The sequence below is a fragment of the Cyphomyrmex costatus genome, unplaced genomic scaffold (assembly GCF_001594065.2).
Source record: "Cyphomyrmex costatus isolate MS0001 unplaced genomic scaffold, Ccosl1.0 scaffold23, whole genome shotgun sequence".
NCBI lineage: Eukaryota > Metazoa > Arthropoda > Insecta > Hymenoptera > Formicidae > Cyphomyrmex > Cyphomyrmex costatus.
Window position 1 is genome coordinate 601,477 of NW_017276368.1, and position 20,300 is coordinate 621,776.

The 20,300-nt window shown below is 25.6% G+C and overlaps 2 protein-coding genes across 2 annotated transcripts in view; one reads left to right on the forward strand and one right to left on the reverse strand.

The window, feature by feature from the left end:
• LOC108774066 (cytochrome b-c1 complex subunit 8) overlaps nucleotides 1-1,449 on the forward strand; it is a 3,562-nt gene extending 2,113 nt beyond the window's left edge. The window contains exon 2 of the mRNA XM_018540078.1: nucleotides 1,355-1,449. Within this exon, the coding sequence (XP_018395580.1) occupies nucleotides 1,355-1,449 (95 nt within the window). The remainder of the gene's footprint in view (nucleotides 1-1,354) is intronic.
• Nucleotides 1,450-2,062: 613 nt separating this feature from the next.
• LOC108773963 (dynein heavy chain 1, axonemal) overlaps nucleotides 2,063-20,300 on the reverse strand; it is a 94,603-nt gene continuing 76,365 nt past the window's right edge. The window contains 24 exon segments of the mRNA XM_083287323.1: nucleotides 2,063-2,280; nucleotides 2,505-2,628; nucleotides 3,969-4,067; nucleotides 4,070-4,152; nucleotides 4,340-4,590; nucleotides 4,957-5,225; nucleotides 6,880-7,032; nucleotides 7,436-7,687; nucleotides 7,955-8,068; nucleotides 8,070-8,137; nucleotides 9,497-9,861; nucleotides 10,233-10,268; nucleotides 10,270-10,385; nucleotides 10,856-11,051; nucleotides 11,430-11,629; nucleotides 11,771-11,996; nucleotides 12,307-12,601; nucleotides 13,790-14,180; nucleotides 14,384-14,563; nucleotides 14,853-15,007; nucleotides 16,196-16,301; nucleotides 17,845-18,004; nucleotides 18,971-19,080; nucleotides 19,359-19,487. Of these exon segments, the coding sequence (XP_083143449.1) occupies nucleotides 2,063-2,280; nucleotides 2,505-2,628; nucleotides 3,969-4,067; nucleotides 4,070-4,152; nucleotides 4,340-4,590; nucleotides 4,957-5,225; nucleotides 6,880-7,032; nucleotides 7,436-7,687; nucleotides 7,955-8,068; nucleotides 8,070-8,137; nucleotides 9,497-9,861; nucleotides 10,233-10,268; nucleotides 10,270-10,385; nucleotides 10,856-11,051; nucleotides 11,430-11,629; nucleotides 11,771-11,996; nucleotides 12,307-12,601; nucleotides 13,790-14,180; nucleotides 14,384-14,563; nucleotides 14,853-15,007; nucleotides 16,196-16,301; nucleotides 17,845-18,004; nucleotides 18,971-19,080; nucleotides 19,359-19,487 (4,296 nt within the window).

Genomic DNA, 20,300 nt, shown 5'->3' on the forward strand with positions numbered 1-20,300 from the left:
GATTTTAAAAAAGTAACGGAAAAGTAACGAAAAGTTATTTTTCAAGTAACGGTAACTGTAACGAGTTACTTTTAAAAAGCGATAACTGTAACTGTAACTAGTTACATTTTTTACTCGGTAACGAGTAACTGTAACTAGTTACTTTTAAAAAGTAACTTTCCATTCCCTGATAAATATACATATAAAGAATATATTATTTTGCACATATGCATTTTATACGGATATAGATTTCATATTATATATTTAAAGTAACAATGTTCTAATTTTATTAAAAAAAAAAAAAGATCGGTTACTAAAAGATTTTAGATAAAATTGTTGATTTTATATTGGTGTACATATTCTTATTTTTTATAAATTCATAATGTTATAAATCCATAACACATTCTATTCTGGTAGCAAAATTATTTTATACTACTTTTTCATCTTTTAATTAAAATAAAATACTGACCTATGGATCTCTACAAATAGTAATACGATGTTATTAAATATATGTATATTTATTTAATGACGCAAAACGTTGTTCAATAATGTTATAACCCATTTTCATAGACCAATCAATTTCTGTCTTTTTATACATGTATTTTATTATATTATAAAAAATTTTGTTATATATAAATGATTGATCAGTTTTGTAAATATACGGCCGTATTCAATCTCTGTAAATAAACGAGAACCAAATTTCACATAGAATTTAATAACATTCGTAGTAATAATGCATAAGTTAAAGTAGTAACAATTTTGTAGCTTCGATAATTCATTATATAATTCTTAAAACTTTTTATTTTTATATAGAAAATTATGAGTTGTTATAATTCGAGAAGTTAAAGATATAAAAGTTATATAAAAAAATACATTTCTCGTGCTAATTCTGTTGAATAAAATAAAAAAATGTTAAAATTATTATTTTTTATAAGCGACTTTTGAGTAAGAAGGAATTATATGATAAAAATAGTTTCTAAATTTTTTTAAAAGTTCGAATTTTTTGTATTAAGTGTTTTATATAATACATATAAAATAGTCCTAAATTATGTACAAATTCTTGTAATATAATGTATAATTTAAATGTACATGTAAATATACATATACGTTTTATTGAAAAAATCCAATAGTATTCGTAAAATTTGGTTACTTTATGTTAATAATTTCTTGACTCATAAAAAGGAAGATTTTCAATTTCATTATATGCGAGAATTATTTGTTAAAGATCCATATATCTCTAAAATTTTATTTTTATGAATCTTTTATTGTCCGACAGTTTATATATAACGCAACACACTCTCTCTCTTTTCTTAAAGTTCTATTTCATTTAACGTTTCCTTCCTCTTCATTGTATTATTAATATTTTTCATTTTAGGTTTTTTAATGTCAGTTGGGGTAGTTACGTGGGCGACTGCAGCACATGATCGATATAGTCGCAAAGATCCCAAATTATACGAGAATGACAAGTGAATGCAAATATTGATTAAACTATTTTAAGTTCAACAAGCAGTTTTTGCTTCATAAATAAAATTTCTACTTGTGATATTGTTATCTGTTTGAAATTGTTTCTAGAGTTTAATAAAATATATCAAGTGACGAAAGTATCTTCTTGTTTATGCAATTAAGTATTTATATTTTTGTATACTTTATATATAATTTATTTTATAAGCGAGACTTTAACAAAGCAAATTGATTAATTAGTACATTTAATTATGTACATCTTTATGATAATATAATTATTAATGATTAATTATTATTTACAATAATTAATCTTTAATAATATTATATATAATAATATATACGATAAATTTATAATTATTCCATGACGAATGTAAATATTTTGTATATATAATATACACACATCTAAATAAAATTATAATTATATTCTTGAAAAATTCTGTGAGTTTTATATCAGTGAAAAATACTTTACACACACAATAAAAAATTTATTTGGTGAATTATTACTATAATCATTAATAACATATAATATTAACAATGCATGTACATAAGAATACGAATACTTTAACAATTATTGTCAATCATTAATCATAAATGCTGTAGCATGTATAGCAACAGAGAAATGTTAATAGTCCAAAGTACATATTAATGCCACCCTTCTTTTTATCCAATGTGATTGCGGTTTGTTAATTGGAATTTCTATTGCTAGAACAAAGTTCGTGAAATATCCTGTTGTGCTTAAAGTTCCAGATCGCTCGGTAGTTTTGTATACAGGGCACAAGTAAATTTTGTGAGATGGAATTACGTGATGAACTTCTGGTAACAATAGAATTGGCGGCATGTCTGGATAGCAAGTGAACGATACCATTATATATACCATTGTGTAAATGGAATTCAGAACAATTAAATAATTTATGATTTTTGTTCAATAAAGCACGAATATTTATAAACAGATTTATTTCAGTAATTTAATGATATAGCTTTTAATATTTCAAATAATTAAATTTATAATAATTTTAATAAAATAAATTTTAGTGTAATATATAGAAACATTATTAATACTTAACCGGTGAATAATTCTTTTGGTAAAGACTCGACGAGATAGTTTCCGTCCCACCGGCAACTTTCTAAAAAGAGTCCGTAAATAACATAGCCATTCGGTGGTCTCTGCGTTGGTTTGGAAGATAAAATCTGTGGCATATAATATTGCTCGTGACTTTTCTTGGAATATTTTTTTATTTATTTTGTCAAGATTAGATATAGTTATTATAGACATAGTTTCAAATTCTTTTTATCCATTTTATCAAAATTAGATATAGACATATATAAATATAGTTTTAAATTTTTGTAAAATATACACTTACTTAATAATACTTAAGGAGTAAAGCCACTCTAGAATTTTCAAAAAATGTTTTCCTTTTGTTTAAATGATGCTTTAAGATCTTAGAAGTAAGGTACAAAAGATCTTATAACAAAGAAAAATTCCTAAGTGTCATTTTTGGAATTTTAAAGCATCGTTTTTAATAAAATTTGTAGCTTTTGCAAAGGGTTCTTCTGAAAATAATAAAGAAATTAGTTACTCGATCATCTCTAAAATCGGTCAAAGAGGATCAGGAAAAAAAGAACATCAACGAGGAAGGCCTATTATATGATGCAGGCATCGCAGATTAAAGATGAACATTTCTATCGTTGATTGTTACATAAAACTTTAAATGCATTTTTCTCGAAATTATTTTTTTCAAGCTGGCCGGAATTGAAACGTAACTCCTACAAATCTTAACCGATTTACTTGAAATTTTAACTGTAGCTTCATAAGTGTATTCTCTAAAGAAAAATGTACAAATTTTTTATATTGCATACTTTTTTTTATATAAAATTAATTTTTCACCTATTTTTTACCTTTTAAATTAACATTTATATACTTCAAATTCGTACTATTTTTTCAAAAAATGATATATTGCAATTTCCGTACGTTTTTCTCTGTCTTTTGGAATGTAGATTTAAAAAAGTTTTGGTTTTTTGTTCTAGGTTAAAAATTGCCGGAGTTATCGTTCCGGCCGCAGAGCATTGTCCATGAGAAGATGTTACCATTGCAAAGCTGTAGCGCCGCCATTTTCTAACAAAATCACTATAAAAAAATTTTTTTCATTTTAATGGATGTAGGTACAACAAAAAGACCTAAAATACATTTTTTTTATTTCTTTTATTACATTCTCAAAAAAATTCATAAAGTTTAGCTTATTTTTCGTGCTCTAGAGCGGCTTTACCCCTTAAATAAAGATTAATACTGATTTTATATCTACATATAAATTCGTTGATCAATAACATTCATTTAGACGTAGGATATTTATTTGTAATTATTTTAAATTAGGATCCATATATCAAGTTTTATTCAATATTAATAGCTGATACTTGTGTCAACAAATCTCTCAAATAACTAAAAGTGTCTATCAATTTTCATCTATCTTTCTATAGTTAGTACATCAATCATGTTAACCTATCAACAATTTAATTAAAGGCTGAAAGCATACCTTGTAGCTAAAATCGATTGTGTCAATGGATGGCATGTGTTTACGCGCAAAATTTTGTAACGTGCTAGTTAGAAAGGCTTGAGGAAAATAAAATCCTATACTAGCCAGAACGCAGACGGTATACCTTGGTCTTGCCAATTGCTTATAAACTTAATTCTTTCCTCTAAATCGACGAACGATCCGGCTTATAATCAAAATAATTAAAAAATATTTATTATAATAACACAGTAAATAAACTGACGAAATACACTTTGACGTAAAAATGACGTTTTTAATGTTAAGATGACGATAAATAACATCAGTTTGTTAGTTGGAAACTGGCTTTGAGAATAAAATAAAGATTATATTATTATATTATATGTATTACATACAAACTTGTGATTGAGATTTTCTTACCTAAAGTTTTAAAGAAGGATAACTTTTGTTTTGCCAATTTTCAGGTATTTTATTATTAAAAAGACTGGTAGCCATCATTTCGAGCTGTTTTGATATGACGACCAAGCCTCTTAAAGCTTTTAAAAGATCTTGTAACGTTGATTTCACGATTTCGAGTAAATCGTTATATCGCTTGGCTTCTTCTACTAACACAGTATTAAAGGATTCCTCATACGACATAGGGTACCTGAAATTCAATTTATTTTATTTACTAATTCAACAAAGGTTTTATTTAACTTTTTCGTAAAAAGTATTTGTTCCGAAAATTTGAAATATGATAAACGTATATATTTTTAGATATTGTATAATACATAAAATGTAATTTTAATAAATTAAACTGTTGTGTTATAAAATGTGTTATGTAAATGTATTATATTTTAAAAAATACATACAAGGAAATTTTTTGTAAAATTTGTGATATGCAATATAATCGCAAGATGTAGCTTTTTATTATAAATTACAAAGTAGTTATAATTAAAATATATTAGAAAAAACTCTTAAAAAGAAAAATATATGTTTGCATTTATACACAAAAGGAAACATTTATTGGTACCTTGTTTGCATTGTGATTAAATCAAAGGATTCAGGCATCATGGCCAACATATTCTTTGCTATTTGAGTTGTCACCTCCTCGACACTTGTGACTGTAACGCCAAGTTCCCTAGGCTGCATGTTTAATAAAGTTGTGAGGCAAGCATATGCTTCTGCTTGTGCATAGCTTATATCGGCGTTTGAATGCATGCCAAACAGTGACGGATTATCGTTTAAAGGGAAACCTTTTATGTATTCTAGATAATCGTTGAATGACGCTACAGCCGGTAACTTTGTATGTAAAAATGTAGTACAATATAATCAATAAAAACGTAATTAAAAACCAATTAATCATAATAATGAAATTTGTTGATATAGAAATATTTCTGTAGCTTCCATAGCTATATATCTTACATTTGTGAAACAATATTCACAATAATGTACACATATTTTGAAAATATCTCATACATATATTTTAAAATAACGTTTACTTAAAATTAAAGTTTTTATAGGCAATTGATTATAAAAAATGTATGTAAAGAAAATAAAGATAAAATTATATAACAATGATCTGATGAATTACATAACTGTTCAAACTTCACTAATTTCAATGATCTTGAAATATGCAATCAATATGATCTAAATAACAATTAAAAAGATGTTCAGCCATTGTTCGTTGTTTATTAAAAGTTATTAACAATCAATATAAATATGTTCCAGCTCAAATATTTTAGATAGTGATACAGTTTGTACACATTTTTGTATGGAATTTCGACTTTATATAAAAAAATAATTAACATATTGTATTATGATTTATAATGTGCAAGGAGAATATCCGTGTTATCATCTTAAATAAATAAGCACTAAAAATGGGAATTATATTGTAATATGCAAAAATGTTAATATAATTTTTCCTTTAAAAAATTTTTTATTTAAATATATCTATGAGACCATAAGAGCAATATTGTAGTTTCCGTTTCACCCATTATCGCAACAGGGGAGATAAACCTTTTTTTTAGATTGTATAACTTTAAGGAATAAAATTTCGCTCCTTCCTATGAGAGGTTTTATCAGGTTGCAATAAGATATAACCTAAGATATAACTTAATCCAAACTCAATTTTAGTCCCGATTAACCACGTTGATATTATTGGCCACACTTAAATTGACTGTCACGATTTCTGATTTGGAACTGAAATTGAGTTTGTGTTAGATTATATCTTTCGGGTGTAGTGTCCCCTCTGTGGGGAAGGAGAAAAGATCAAAATTCTCTGTACAAATATGCGAATAATGTAATATTTAAATTAAGTAAAATTTAAATTATAAAATTAAATACAATTTCATATTATTAATTTTTTTGTTAATAATTTTTTAATAAGCAATGAGCAATAGATAAAATCTTTTGATTGTTATTGAGGGTGATGACTTTAATAACACATTCTTTAAAATCTTTAAACAAGTCTTTATAAAATTCATGAGGTCGTCACTTATGTTATAAAATGAATATTTTATTAATTATTTTAATTTTATATTAAGTACAGAATTATAAATTTTTAGAAAAAAATTTTATTAATTTTTTTTCTATGTGTGATTAATATTATTAATATTAAAATATGAATTTTTATTCAATTTTATTATATATTTCTTTATATTTTAGGCCAAATAGATATTAAAGCCCTTGTTTAGAACGTGCTTACGATATTAGCGGTCTAACATGCTATGGTTTATGTTATGAATACTATAGAATTTCAGAGATAAAAACGCACTTTTATCAATAAAAACGCTTTCTGAATACGGATCTTAATATATGTATATATATATATATATATCACTTTTAGATTTAATAGTATTTTTAGAACTGCCATAGGTTACTTAACTTTTCAATTTATGTCGTAGATAATTTAAAAAAAAAATGACTATTATTTTAATTAAAAAAATATGTATACCTGATAATAAAATCCTTGTTCATCATATTGATAATCTTGGGAAATGACATTAGCATTGTAATAGTCTTCGAGAAGTGTCAAAACACATCGGCGATCCCAATCATCTATTATTCGCCCACCATAATTAATATGCCCAGTAGTATATATAAGAACCTTTGTTATCAAAATTACAATAATTATTTAAAAATTAATATATCCATACTTTCATTTAACATATAGACTTAAAATAGTAATTTTATCAATTAAATTAAATAAATAAAACTTTAAGGGTTTTTTATATTATTACGATGTAGAGATATTTAACTCAACGATTATTATTATATAATAAATGGGACTTAATTCAAAATAAAATTTTTCAAATATAGAATATAAAAATAAAATATTGCGTATTTATATAATATGTAACTTTATATTTAGCAAGGAGAATATTAAAATATTATAACTTTCTATTTCTTGAAATGCTATCAATTTTGCAATGTTTTTGCAAAATGAAAAAAAAAATAATAGAAATATTTTTTAAAGCTAAAATTCGCTTTATCTATAATCGATGTTTTACCTTAAATGATAAAGTGTCATACTCCATGAGAAACATATACAATTGCGACAAGCATATAGCTAAATCGTCGTTTGTAAAATCGTAGGATATATTGAAACCGAGGGGACCAAATTTCCATCTCTCGATCAGGATTGAGTGAAACATGCAAAGTGAGAATATAAGCCGCTTGAATGACAGAGCTTTCAGGTGATCGAGTTGTAGAAACTCTTGCATTTCTGTGACTTGTGTCAGATATGCACGTAACATATTGGCCTGCGTTACAAACGAAAAACAAGAATAAGACGAGATAATTTTTTGAAGAATTATAATATGTAAACAAACTTTTATTTATCTTTGCTATACATATATGTATTTATACAGTGATTTATTTCATAACATAAACTTATATTTTATAATTTTTGTTGTCTTCAAATTTTATAAACATTTCTGAAAATTTATTTATTAAAGCGTAAAAATAATAAAATAATTGTATTGAAATAGTGAGATATACATTATTTCAATATAGCTAATCTAGTGTACCTTTATACCTCGCGGTGATTCGATCATCATTTTGCTGCTATTTTGAAGAATACTAATTGGAAAGTCAGGGGAAGGTGCAGACGTCAATCACAATCGGAAGTTTTAATGAGTTTTTTTCTGATGATAAGGTTTCGATAAGAAATTTAAGTTTGGGCATCCAGCTTGGTACCAAATGGCAATTCTACAATTAAAAAACATTTATTATAAGTTACTTAATTTATACACATTTTATGCAGTAAATATACTATATCATATATATTCTAATGCTTTTTTAATCTAAAAATTATTTACATATACGATTTGAATAATTTGATAATACTGTAGAATTTTATCAGTACTATAATATTATTTTTATTAGTATGGCACTACTTGTTATATGGGTAAATACTTATACATTTTTTAAAAGTTTTGTTCATTTTATTAGAAAAAAATACGTTTTTAAGAATTATTTAAGATCTTAGAAAATAACAATACCGATACACATGTCTTAATATCGTTCAAATATTGCGTAAAAGATTATACATATCTCAAAAAATCAAATACTTAACATATAACCGTAGACATATAATATATTAAAATTTCGACTGCTTTAGATATTCAAGCAACGTTGTCTCAATTTCTGATATTTATTTTATCTGTATTGTAATACATTACAATGAGGTCAGTTATCTCGGCAAATAGATCTCGCTATCTCCCTTCTTTTTTATTGCTGCAATATTAAGGACACCTCTATAATACGCAGCACAATAAATCATTTTTATGACCTTTTATACATTACTTGAAATGAAATGATCTTTTTTGATCAATATATCCTTAATAAATAAAAAGGGAATTTTTCTCATATATGAAAAAATATAACCTTGTGTATAATTTCGGAATTGTCATGTAAAAAATATATATTTTCTTATTCTTCCTAAATAAATTGTTACAAAATGATTTTAATATTTTGAAGGTACTGATGTATAGTAATATAAAGAAAAGTAGTGCTTCTGTGCAAAATTCATTAAACACATTTTATTGTATCTACATATAATTATAGACATATGCAATACTCTTTTACATACTTTTGTAAATATCTTTGATTAATTGAAATTTTTTTGTATTGTAATAATCAATATAAAAAACAGAATAGTTTTATTTAATTTTAATGTTTAAATATTTCATAATTATTTTTGCGATAAAACTCGGTCTGTTACTTCTTTATATTTTTTTAATAAATAAGAACTTCTAAAAAATAAAATTTGAATGTATAATTAAAACGATATTAGATCAGAAATTTATTTAAACTATTACTCTTGCGTAACTATATTTTATTGGCAGTGTTTAATATAATATAATTATTCAGAAATAAAAAAAATTTTAATTATCCTGTACCAGAGAGATATTAGTCACGAAAAGATAGCAAACACTTATGTATTTATTATAATATTAGAGCAATAAATAATTTTTATAAATTAATTTACATCTTTATACTTTAGACAGAGTATAATTTTTCCTATCTAAAAAAGATATAGTTTAATAAAAAGAAATAGTTTCTAATTTGAAAAAAGAGCCAAGTGCCCATTTCCGCTGATTCTTTCAGCATAATTTGTGCCCTAAATTCTTGACCTTGACCGAGGGATATAGAGTAAAATTTTCTATCCATTTTTAACTTTTCGACGAAATTATACAACTCTGCGGCTGGATCAGTACCAGGCGAAAAAATAAAGACAATTGGTGTGGTATTGGACGATTCCTCATAAATTACTAACAATTCTGTGGTCTGAGGTTCGACAAATTGTTGACCCAGATATTTTGCCAAATAAATTTGCATAGCATTGGTGATTTTGTCGGGCCGTAAGTACTTGAGTACCAGTAACTTCTCAAAATCGTCGAGTTCTGTCTTCCATGGTTGAAGAAACGGTGCTCTAATGGAATAAAGGTTTATTTTTATATAACGCAAGATATTAATTTAATTATTATAAAAATATATATAAAGAAAAGAAGAAAGAGAAATCTTAAAACTTTTTAATATTTAATATAATATATGAACTATTTTCTAAAAACTTTTCTAATAAAGGACATACTTGTGATTAAAAATAATATCGTATTGATTAATACCATTAAATATATTATATGTTACCAAAATAAATTATTTTACATTAACTTAATTTAATCTGTTTCCACTCTTCTATTGAAATTTATGTAACCATTCTTTACTGATTAATAATTTAATGCCATGATAATTATTTTTGTGAATACAAGCTTTAACGTAAAGTTTTAACATTAATCTACTTACAAATGTGCTTCCTGAGTATCGAATATGTTTTTAAATTGAGATAACGAGTTGGAAAGATGTGATAAATTTGTCGAACTTTGGAAGCCGCTCTAAAGTTTGAATTTCCTGCCAGCATCGCGTGGTAATCCATTCTGATGCGGGATTTGGCAATTCCTAAGAGGGGAATGTCGGATGTACGAATATATATCGATTTTGTGACAGAAATAATACATATCTTTTTATACGTCATATTTTCTAAATACATAAAAATAATAATCGTAAGTAAAAACATATTTTGTAACTTGCAAAAAGGAATCAAAAATTCAATTTTTAATTTTTTTATTCACAGCAAAATATTTCATTTATATTTATAGAAAAAACAAGACACAGATTAAAATATATTTTAGTGCCTTTTAATTCAAATAGGCTTAAAATAAATATAATTATTTATAACTTTCGCGTTAAACAAAAAGTATATATATATATATATGCATATACACAGTATATATTATTATGTATAGATATAATTACGTTATACATTTGTTATATTTTTAAAAATAATACGTTAATTAATTCAATAAAACGTCAAATGAGTTCTCATTATCTATGAAGCGCTGTTAATATAAATTCAGTTCACGTTTTACCCGTATTGGTGTGGTTGTTGTAAGAAAGTGTCGCCATTTCATTGGATCGATTGTACCATTATCTAAAAGAATACGTGCACAGCCGAGAAAACCGAAGTGCATTTTGTGTTTTTCGAATAAATTGCGACAGACATTCGTGAAGAAAGCAAACGTGAAGTTCTTGTTGATATTAGCAATTCGTTCATTAATATTATATCTGGAGAAATAAATTACTAAATTAACTACAAAATTAACTTTTCAAGTAGTTAAATTAAGAATTGCGATGTGTCAAAGTTTTTATAAACTTTTTAAATTAAAAAATTGATACTAGTTCCGTCCGATTAATCTTTAATATTAAATTTTTAATTTAAAAACTAATATATGCAAATATTCAGATTTACTAGTTGTAAATTTTTTATAATTAACAAATTGCTATTATTTTACAATAATAAAAAAAGTTTATTCACATATTTGATACAAAAGTTTAATAAATTAATGTAATTTATATATAATATATATATATACCTATATATATATATATCTCAGATAATCAATGACATAAAAACATACGATGTTAGAATACAAAAAGTTTTACTTACTATTTTTTTCGGTATTTGATATGTTCTTATTAAGTATAATGACAAACCATTCTAAAGAGTATTGATACATGATATCGATACGCTGAAGATCGGCGATACAAAAGAATAATATTTGTGCCCGGTTTGCTACTGGCATATATAACGACCTTGTAAAATCAATGTCTGTTTGTGTAAGCTCAATAGTCTCCATCTTCATCTATAAAAGATTACACTCTATCTCGTTTTATATAATAAAAAGAAAAAATCTATTATACTGTTAAATAGTTTTTCTTTTCTTCTGACAAATATGTATATACAATTTATCATAATTAGACATTTTTACATATATATATTTTACCTTGATTTCCTCACTCTTAGTTTTTGAAGCTTCCAAGGTATAAATCAAGTCAATGTCGTCAATTATTGATCCTGCAGATACGGTGAGTCTGTGAAGAATTTTGTTCTCTATCTCTTCTAGATCCTGTTTCATTTCAACACTCGACACAATAAGTGCATTCCTTTCTTGTTCAAGATCAGGACGCTCCTTTATGGTGACCAGAGACAGCATTTGATCAGCAAGACCACTATAAGGTTACATATAAGGTTACGTATAAGATTACAATCAAATTTCAGACTCAGTATGTTTGAATTAATTGAAAAAAAAAAGATATATACGATTTTCCATTTTATTCAATGAAAATAAGAAAAAAGATTATATATACATATGTTATATTTATAAAAATTATATATTAAATGTATTATATTTTACGCAGTGTATTAATTTTTTTTTCAAATCTTTGTTTTACACTTTATTCTAGCTTCTTATTACAACAACAGCTGTAGAAAATTTGTGGAATATATAAATTCCGCAAACAATATTAAAAGGATTCTTACTTTTCTCTGTATATAATATTTACCATATTACGTATCCACTTATTCGCTTGTGCTTGAGGGTCAATGAAAAGGGGCCATCTTTTGGAATTCGTCACAAGAACTGCGTTCTCAATGGATAGGGTATCCTTTGGTAAACCATGCATATGCCAATTTCTTATCTCCATTTGGTTGCCGAGTGTTAATATCGGATTGCAGCCAGGAGTGTGAGGAATATCTTCACCAAGAGCATCGTACCAGGTCGCCAAGAGATTTTGGCGATAAGTGCCTGTGAAGGGTGTTAGGTACGCGATCGCACCTGCAAGCAAGATGGAAGCTTCTGTAGGTACGAAGGAATTGTGTGAAATCAAACCTGTTCTACTACTGGAATAGACAAAGCTACTGCGGACACTCGATTAAGTTGCTACATATGAAGCTTTGTCAATCTCATATGAATAGAACAGTAAACAATCGTCACCGATGAACCGTACGAAGACATTGTGTTATTTACAATTGGACTAAGATTGGAGAGAATCCATGGAAAATACCATAACATTTATAAAGTTACAGATATAATAAATTAAATTATTATTAAGTTAAAGGAATCGTTTTATAGTTAAAAATAAGTAAGTTTATTAATTAAAAATATTTTCGTAAAAATGCTTTTATATCTTTGTTTTGCTACATTTATTTTTTGTTTATCTTTAACATTATATTATATATAATGTTTATATTACATATAAAGAATACAATTGCATAATTATATAAAATTACATAAAATTTATCGTTAAAAAATATACTTTAATTTAAAAATAAATAATTTTATTATAAGATTGTCAAAGACATCGCGCTAATAGACCGTGAACATCGTTAGTAGAATCAGATTATAGTCAATATTCTCCGTGAGAGAATGCTGCTTCAGATAGGAAAATTGAATCTATCAAAATTGGCTGTGACTTTTTTATATAATAAATATTGCACTAATTCCATTCAAGTACGTAAATCATATATAATTTTAAAGGTCAACTCAATGTACTGTTTTGGAAATTAATATATATTGCGATAGGTATTTTTGTCTCTAAAAAAAAGGAATTATTATCATTAATGACATGATTTTATGTTATTTATCTTTTTTTGACAGAAATTTATTATTTATTTTCAATTTAGCATTATTTTATTAATATATAAATTATGATCAAATTGTTTTAACTACATGTACAATATTTTTTGTTTACTGTTTTGTGTAATTAAAATGTAATTTTGGATTAAACTAATCTGTTGTTAGTTTAAATATTAAAAATTAAAAGGTTGTTATCATTGCACATTACTAAAATTATTAAAAGATTTTTGCTAGTTTTGTAGAAATTATAAGTTTGTAAATCATTTTACATAATAACCACTTAATGTAAAAAGTTAACTTTAAAACTATGACAAAAATGGCATTCTTGCTATTCATATGCAAACAAATATCAATAATCTGTGTGAAGCAATTCTTAATTTTGCATACCTGATGACAGAAGAATATCACCGACAGCATTTTTTAAAGACATTTTTATATTATCTACTATAATAATCCATCGTTTCTGTTCGTCCAATAAGCCTACAATTAGTCTTACAGCTCGTGCTATTCGTTCCTCACAAAGCTGCTTCTCTCTTTCTAATTCAGTTTTCTTTGCTTCCTCTTCTCTTAATTGATCTTGCAATTTCTTAATACCTTCTTGTATCTGTTGAAGTTTTGTTATAGCATCTGCCAATGCTGTTTCGGTTTTAACGAGAATTTCCTCTGCTTTTGCCAAGGCTGTCATTTTGGGTGCGACTTTCTTATTTACGAAATAATAGTTGTACATAGCATGAATCCACAAACATAAGGAGTGGCAGGCTCTCGAAACTTGAAGTATCTTTTATAAATACATTTAATAATTGCGTTATATATTATTATTAACCCAATATGAAAAACATGCAGTATTTATAATTTATATTTTACATTAAATTACATTTGTTATTTGTAATACTGCAATATTTAGAAATCTTTAAAAATACTTTCTACGACAAATATACAACATACATATGTATATATACTATTGTACAATTAAATGTTTACTTTATCTGATTGAAAATTGGGATTTTCTATATAATCTTTTAATTTATTAATAATTTCCTCCATAATATCTTCCTTTTTGAAATGCGCCATTGTATATAGGAAATGAACAGGATCTGCTAGCATTTCAGTTCCAGGAGTCCAATAATCCAATATCTTCTCACCGGGAAGTTTTCCAGGAAGCTAAGAATGATCACATACTTTTTACAATTTATTTATTATACTAAAAAATTAGATTGTACACAAAATTGAAAATTGTTCTTTACTAATTCTTCTTAAAAAGTTTATTAAAATTAGATATATTCAGAATTAAGATATTTTATTGGAGCAACGCTAAAAATGTACAAAAACATAAAAATAAAGCATTGTTATATAAAATATGCATAAAAAAGTTACAAAACTAAAATATACTGCTTTGATATTTTTAATACTGCTTAATATTTAAAAATTATTACATAAAATATTTGCAAACCTTGTATGGTGTTACGTTATTTATAATACACATTGCTTCGATCACTAAGAGAACTCCTTCTGGCGGTCTCTTCATCGCCTTTACTTTCGTTATGTCTCTCTTGTTTAATGCCTTTAAACTGGCTTCCGCAGCCTCGAGCATTGGTTTCACTTCACCTGTATACATATGTAACTTATAGCACACAAGCACAATTAAGTTTCTCATACAATACAGTTTCAAAATTTTCTCTTAAATATTATACAATGTATATTGAGAGATACAATAGAACATCTCGCGTTAAATATATTTTTTCATAGTACATTCTTTTATGATTGAGATATTATTTATTATGTAATATCGTATATTTTTTAGATGAAAGAGAGTGTGTATAATGTATATATGTATATATTCTTTTCTATATACGTATATATATTTAATTTATTTAAATATTTTAAAAATATGTAATATTTTTTAAACGTTATGTATTTTTTGAAAAAGTTGGATGATTTTTAAAAACATTTATATTTTATGCGGTGTAACGTATAGAATATACAAAATATATTAAATTTAATTACATAATAGTAACTTTGATATTAATAAATTGTGTAAATGAATATATAAATCAGTATACATATATTCAAATTTTTATAAAATTGATTTATATTTCTGTTTGTTAATATACACATGTATAAAGCGAATTGCAAATTAATTTTACAATGTACACAAGCGAATTTGTGTACATGTGTACATTCTTGTAAACTTTAATAAATTTTTGTAAACTTTATGTTGTTTTAGTCGTAAAATTCTCCGTTGTAAAATTTGAACATATGAACTCTGTACGAGGCGACGTGTTTTCCCGAAAGCGGAACATTAAAGTAAAAATAACACGTGATAGTCGCGATATTCTTTTGACACGATATTTTCTATCATAAGAATATATTTCCGTGCATATATCTCCATATATATTTACGTTCCCAGTAGATTCAAATATTCTTGCTGATACAATGAAAGAGTTTATCAATGTGAAATAATACAGTTTAGTTGACACATAAAATCTATATATTATATATTACATATATGACATAAATCTACATAATAATCATCATTATATAATTAGAACAAAATATTTTACGTCTTATTAGAGTATATATCATATGTGATCATTTATCGGTTATGATATAAATTGTTCAGAAATATTAGCTAACATAAATATTATTTTATTGCATTCTCTTTTTCTTGATTTTGTAACAAATATCTGTTGCCACAGTGTGTATGCACGTATGTTTTTAAAGTTTTAAATAACATTATTTTCAGAGTACACTGTTTTTCGGGATTTTATTTTGCTTTGTAAGAATAAAACATACTCAAGTCTGCTTCTGCCTCATCTCTGATTGCTTTATTCTCTTCCTTCATTTTGGATGCCGCTGCTTCTTGTGGCATAGCCTCCATTTTTGTCTTTTCTGTTTCAATCTACAAGAAACAGATTGTAAGCTTTGTATATAATTATAAATATAATAATGTAGTAAAAGGGGTGGCGGAAAGGACGGTCCATCCCAGGTGTCGTGTTGACAAGGGCGTCAAGGAGTCCTACGAATTTTTCTAACCTTAAGTGTGAGTGTTGCCACTATGCGAACGAAAGTTTTAAAGCTTATTAAAACCTTCGTTCAACAATGAGCCAAATGCGATTACATGGACTTGCGTTGCTTTCTATTGTCTTGCAATTACAATTGCACGCAATTACCTTTTACTCGAAGAGAGCGTATCAAAGAACAATAATGCGTGCGACTGTGGTTGCAAAATATTTTTCATGTACCAAATTTAATCAATTTAATAAATAATAATAAGGCTCTGTAAGTATAAAACAAAATAGAACAATTGAAGGACTACGAGGCAGTTATATGTAATAAAGAACGTTTAATTTAAAACATAAAGATAAAAACAATTACAAATGTTTCGACACCGATCGGGTCATTCTCAATGTTACAGTAAATACAAGATTTTCAAAACCTAATACACACTCTAATGTTAACGCTCAATTTTTATCTTTATGTTTTAAATTAAACGTTCTTTATTACACACATAACTGGCTCTTAGCCATTCAATTGTTCTATTTTGCTTTAATCAATTTATTGTTAATAGTAACAAAGATATAACGAATTTTGTGTGTAAAGGGGTCATTCTTCACCACAATATCTTTAAAGTGGTTGAGATCGAGGATTTTCTCTGAAGCATGGACATTTTACTGGTAAAGGCGAAATCAAAATTGAAGTTTTATCCTGAAAAGAGTGATACTTGGAGAAGTTTCTTTGTGAGTTTAAAATTATTATATTTTCCTCTTTCTCACTTTCTTTCATGAAACAGATTAGATTTTTATATAACTTATATATATATATATAAATTAAAAATAATTATTCTATATGCTTTATTTAAAAAATAATTGTTTATGCAATGATATATTTTTTTCAATGATAGAAGAGAGGCGGAATATTTCTCTTTAATTATTTTCACTTCTAATTTATGTATCTCATACTTTGTAGACATGTATTGCCTTGGGATATGAACTCACAAAAAACTTCTCACACACATTTATATTTTTTTAATTTTATTAAAACGTTACAAGATTTAAAACTCTTTGAATTAATTAAATTAAAATAAAATCCTAAGAAGAAATAATTCTTCTATATAATCCTTACAAAGGCTTTGAATAATAATAATTTTATTGTAACTTTGTTACAAAGCAATAATGTCATTATCATAAATCTTCTATAAGATTTTTTATAAAAAGATTTATAAAATATCTAAAAAGATTATATATAAATATACACTGAAAAGATCCTTTTTACAATTAAAGATTTCAACCAATAAAGTATATTAAAATAAATATTTTCTGTTGTGCAAAACACTTTACTAATTTCTAAATTATATTTTTCTTATAAGACACATGATATAAAGAAGTTTTTTTGAATGATAAGGATTCAAAACTTTATTGTTTGACAAACTTTGAAATGCTTACTGTGTCCCGTGTAATCTCATGTATCATTCTTGCTGTAGCTTCTGCTGCTTTCTCTAACTCAGGTTTCATCTGTTCCAGTACCTCTTGTATGTCTTTCACTTCAGTTTCTGTGTTCGCAAATTTATTTAATCCTGTTCGAGAAAGATACGCATTACAAAGACTAAATTGTATGCTGATTTATGTAAATCAGATGAAGTAATTAATTTGCATTGTTGTAAATGAATTGGAGACAGTAAATTTTCATCATGGGCTCGTATAATTTAAATAGATGCGTTCTCATTTTGTCAGGGTGTTAATCAACACAAAGAAATGCAATTTTCTTTGTTCTTAGTAACTTTATATGCTTATATATAATATATATTTCTTATAATATTGTAAATAAAATGTTTAAATAACTGATGGCTAAATATATGATAAAAGATACTTGTGTGTGTGTGTATCTATAATCTCCCACAATAAATTCGAATATTAAAACGAAATTAAATTACTATAAAGAATATATTTAACATAGATTAGATTAAGATAGAATAATTTTTTGAATATATTATACTTGCAGAATTATTGTATATATTGAAAATGTTACTAAAATGTACATTGAAAAAGTATTAAGAATTGAGACATTTCATTTCCTGCCTTTTAGCACGTAAATAACATCCACGACCTGCACATGGAGCAAATCGATATTCCGAATTTATCACGAATTACCAGCTACTGTCAGACAGTCGAAGTTAAATTTATAGACTGGAAAACTGTCGGCGGTTATTTACCTTTGACCTATGAAATTTGTTATATTAAGAGATGATAAAATAAGAAAAATATTAAATAAAATAAGAATTTTTACTTTAACAATTCAATTTAATAGTTTTAATTAGAGTCGTAAGATGTAGGAATTTATGTGTTAAAAGTAATCTAATATTTTCTAAATCTTTTTTTTAACTCTATTTTATGTTATATAATATTTCTCTTAATTTAGCTTACAAGTATCAAAAAATATTTTAAAATACATATTATCTAATGCACACATTTTATATTTATCAATATAAAAAATAAATATAATTTTATATTTATTTATTTTATATAATGATTGATTAATTAATTTTATTCTTACTCACCAGTGTGGACAAACGTATCATAGAAGAATTTAATTCATTTTTCTTTTTTTTTTAAGAGGTCGCCATAATTTGATAGCAGTTCTAAATATGGCGTAGGGGTAACATAATTATGACGGTCCAGTTCCTAAAACAAATTATTTGTTACAATAATTGCAATTTCGAATATGGAAAAAAACGTAGCTAAAAACTTCACCAATCCAGTAAATCTATAGTCGTCATATACAGTCAGTGTTTTATATCAAAGTAACAAAGTTGACAGCTGAATAATATTAGCGATTTGTTAAACTATCAAATCTTTTTAATTATATGGTAGATGTTGAATTTGTGCAGTAAGCTATAACTTTGCTGTACCATCCAATCTATTTCTTTTATGTTAGCAAAATATTAATATTGCGTATTTACTTTTAAAAAGCGATCATTAGCCTCAATCACACTGCAGTGTATATACTGGCATATTTTTACGATAGACTGCAAGGTATCATCCGAAATTGACTTATCTTTGATATTTGACAGAAAATGTGTTGCTATGTTCTAAATAAAAATTGCATATATTGTACTTTTTAATAAGATTAAATTTGTTTATCATACGCGCTATAATTGTAATATTATAATTTATTACTATTAACCTTAAAAAATTATTACATAGGAAAATGTAAACTTATGTTACACTCATGTATAGTATTACGGCATGTGCTAAGTGGACTATAATTTAGGATAAAAAATTTTAGAAAGAATTTAATTTTAGTTGAGCAGTGAAATAACATTATTTATAAATAATTTAAAATTATTAGATATAAACAAGAAAATTTATAGTGTAAAAAAGTTAAATTTATTATCCATTCTAATTGTAAAAGATATAATTATTACTTTATCAAATTATGTAACTTTATTGTATGCTTTTTGCTATTTTTGTATTTAACATAAATAAGTAATTTTTAAAGATGTCGAAAAAATTAATTTTTAAATTCATCTAATATAACTCCTAAAAAATTTAGTACCTAGATAATGATATTACATTTTGAAAGGATGCTTAAAATATTTTAGTCCATAAACGTAAAATGAATTAATGCGGGTTATATTTGTGCTCATATTTGGAAATTAATTTACTGAAAGAGATTTCCGGAGTAGATGGGAAGTAAAGTTCTGAATTCGTAATATCACGAAATTACTAAGACTGCGTTCCGTTATCACTGCGAGTACTGAAAATCCATAGTATATATGTTATATGTGAGAATTACAAATTTTTAGTACTTGCAGTGAATAACAAAATATAACCTAAATGTTGCATGCTGTATAAGAACCAATTTCATCACAATCAGCGTTAAATGTACTTTCTCATCTTTT